General features: G+C 31.8%; 1 protein-coding gene across 1 annotated transcript in view; it reads left to right on the top strand.

Moving 5' to 3' along the window:
- The window catches only part of LOC106878306 (uncharacterized), a 15,471-nt gene extending 12,120 nt beyond the window's left edge, over window positions 1-3,351 (top strand). The window contains exons 6-7 of the mRNA XM_014927490.2: window positions 1,781-2,015; window positions 3,121-3,351. Coding sequence (XP_014782976.1) covers window positions 1,781-2,015; window positions 3,121-3,300 — 415 coding nt within the window. The 3' untranslated portion in view covers window positions 3,301-3,351. The remainder of the gene's footprint in view (window positions 1-1,780; window positions 2,016-3,120) is intronic.
- The last annotated feature ends 6 nt before the right edge of the window (window positions 3,352-3,357 follow it).

The following is a 3,357-nucleotide window of genomic DNA, read 5'->3' as shown; positions in this document are numbered from 1 at the left end:
ATATATATATATATATATATATATATATATATATTTGATATATATTCTTAATTTTATGTCATAAATTAATTTTCATATATTTTTATTCATCTTATACTTATTTATAGAATTTTTCTTATTAATGTTCTCTCATTTTATGATTGGTTTGTTATTATTATTGCTATTATTGCTATTATTTTTCCAATTTACCCTTTACTTGCAATTGTACCTCATTCTACTGGAATACCTTATTTTATTTTATTTTATTTTTATTTGTTATTTTTGAGGTGTGGTGTTAGTATTTCTTGCAATTATAAGTGGAAGAGGTTTTTTAATTTCCTTATAGTTTCTTCCAAAGTTGGTAGTGGGCATTTCTTTATTTGTTTGTTTCTTTTATTTTTCTTTCATTTTATTATTATTCCTTTACTTTTGTTTCTTTTCCCCCTTTTCTTATGGGTGTGTAAGGCTTTTTTTTAACTGAATGATTTTTCTTTAAAACAATCTTTTGAAAAAGTAATTAAAACCATGTCTATTGGCTATATTTCTAATGAATGAGATTTTTTATGGGGGTGTTTTGTGAAAACATCTCTTCTTTATAGGGATTTGCTATGGAAAAATAAACTCTCTGAGTGTGTGTGTGTGTGTGGTAATTTGTATTTCTTTAGAATTTTGTTAACTAACGTCTCTTTCACCCTTTAACATTAAACTGGGCATATCCAGCCCACACATATTCAACCTCGTTTATGGTCAAACTGGCCAGATCCAACCTCTTGCACTCACCCTGCAATATCATTCAAAAAATAAAAAATCTCTTCTTCAAAATCTCAAAACTACAAGATAATACAGGATTAATTTTAGAAAATGTGAAAATATAAGCATGACATTCGACAAAGTAATCTGGATGTTAAAGGGTTAAGGAAATGTGTGTTTAAGCATGTCCAGAAAATTTGCTGTGAATATTTTTGCCATTGGAAAATTTGTTGTCGGAAATTTCGCCATAAATGAGTCACACAAACAAACTGTAAACTAGAAAACTCATTTTAAAGAAATTACTTTGGTAGGTAAACTGATGAAGTTTCCATTTTGAGAAAACATTTTCTTTTCTTGTTTTTGCAATTAATTTTCTCTTTTTACAACAAATTTTCCTACAAATCATCCATAATTAATTAATAACTGAGACACATATAATACAACCTTAATTAAATGATTTATGAATCCGTGTACCCTAGGTTTGTGTGTATTTCATGCATTCTGTTATTTTTCTACCTCTAGACACCCATGAAAGGTTACTTAGACAATAATGCATAGTTTTCTCTTTCTATCACACACACACACACACACACACACACACACACACACACACACACACGCATATATATATATGTGTGTGTGTGTGTGTGTGTGTGTGTGTGTGTGTATGCATATGTATGAATACGTATTGAGTGTTAAATATCAGTTATATTTTTACTGAAAACCACTCGAAACAAATCGTTGCTATTATGCAAAAGGGTTGTAAGTCCAAAACGTTGCTTTTTCAGAAAACGAAAAAACAGTTTCACCATTCCGTTTGTTTTTACTTTAGCAACAGTTTCAGCTTAATGATAATACTTTGTTGGATGCATAGAATCGTAACCCCATGCATGTATGATATTTTCAGTCAGAGATATTTTTGGCAAATTAAATTTAAATGTTGAAGTGAATCTAACGGTTTTTGTGTGTTTCTTAAATGGCTTATAAACACCTTCCACGCTGCAATGGTTTACATATATTGTTTTCATGTTTTATTTTTTATTATTTCTAGTGGAAATTTATCAGTAGCTATAGATATATTGGAGAAAGCAGAGCATGATATGATAAAGTCTGGTTCGGTTCATTATATCTTGGTGGATATCCAGGAATGGCTGGCACATAGTTACCTGATTAATGAGCAAAAATACTTAGCCAAAAAGAAATTCGAAGAGTGCGGCAAGAATTTGGAAGAATTAAACCATCCCTGCGACAATTCCCGCAAAACCACAGTCAAGAACCACCTGGAGGTCAGTGTTTGTAACAAATTACAATTTTTTGTTAAGCCCTTTTGTTTCTCTGTCTATTTGTCTGTCCATTATCATGTAAGCATGTGTATGGATATATATAATATATGTGTGTGTGTGTATGCAAATATGTATATTTGCATAGGACATACTAAGCATGTCTACCTGCTTGAAATAACAATCAAAATTCGCTATTAAATCGTCCAAAATACTCTGGTGTCGCCTGTGTCATTGATTCTGCTATTATTATTCTTAAAATAGTTACATTGGATAATAATAGAATTAATGACACCTTCGTAAATTAATTTTGATATATATATATATGTATATATATATATATATATATATATATATATATATATATATATATATATTTGTGTATATATGCATAATATGTGTGTATATATGTATATATAAATATATGTATAAACGTATGTAATTAAGTATCAGGGTCTTACTTAATCTTATTATTATATACCTATCTATAATGACCATGGGATTGCACCTAGAAAGTTCCCCCTGAGATGTGTATGTATGTATCTATGAGTGTATGCATGTGTGTATATGCTTGTATGTACAAGAACTGGTTACATTGGACTGGAAACCCTATTAGAATGAAAGATAGCAGGATTCCTAAGCAGATGCTATATGGGGAACTTGTGAATGGAAAGAGACCTCGGCAGAAACCAAGGCTGCAATTTAAGGACTGTGTCAAGTCCTTATTAAAGGCCTGTGATATGCAGGAGACTGACTGGGAGAGCAATGCCTGTCATCGCCACAGATGGAGGAAGCAGATTAAAGGAGGGGTTCGACACTTTTGAGAGAGCACGTATTCGGCATGAAGAACTTAAGCGTGCGTCTCGAAAGCGCACTGCTGGTGTAGTGAATGGGGAAAGCTTGTTTGCTAATTCTCCCAGGACACCTGATGAAGGCTGGAGAGTACATCAGCTGAAACGTTATGCTAACAACAATCAAGATGAGGAGAAATATCTGTAAAATGTAAATAATGTAAATAATGTACATAATTCCTCATCTCTCAAATATTAAACTGAAATTACTACATGTTCCATTGTTCTATACTACATGTTCTATTGTATTATACTTGCAGAATCTGAGCAATTGTTTATACGAGGATGGCTGTGACATCTGTTTAAATTTAAAAGAACACAACAGACAAGCAAAGTCACAAGAAGAGGAGGAGCATCTCAGAAATGGAATGAGGCGTCTAAGTGCATTAGAGTCGATTGCTGAGTTCCGTTTCCCGCAGCCTGAGTCTGGCTGTCATTAAAAATCAAGTGAGGAATGATTATTGGTTAAATTGGGGATATATATATATATATATATA

The sequence above is a fragment of the Octopus bimaculoides genome, chromosome 23 (assembly GCF_001194135.2).
Source record: "Octopus bimaculoides isolate UCB-OBI-ISO-001 chromosome 23, ASM119413v2, whole genome shotgun sequence".
NCBI classification, from domain to species: Eukaryota; Metazoa; Mollusca; class Cephalopoda; order Octopoda; family Octopodidae; genus Octopus; species Octopus bimaculoides.
Note: the sequence above shows the minus strand (reverse complement) of the source record. Positions and strands in the feature narration are given on the sequence as shown.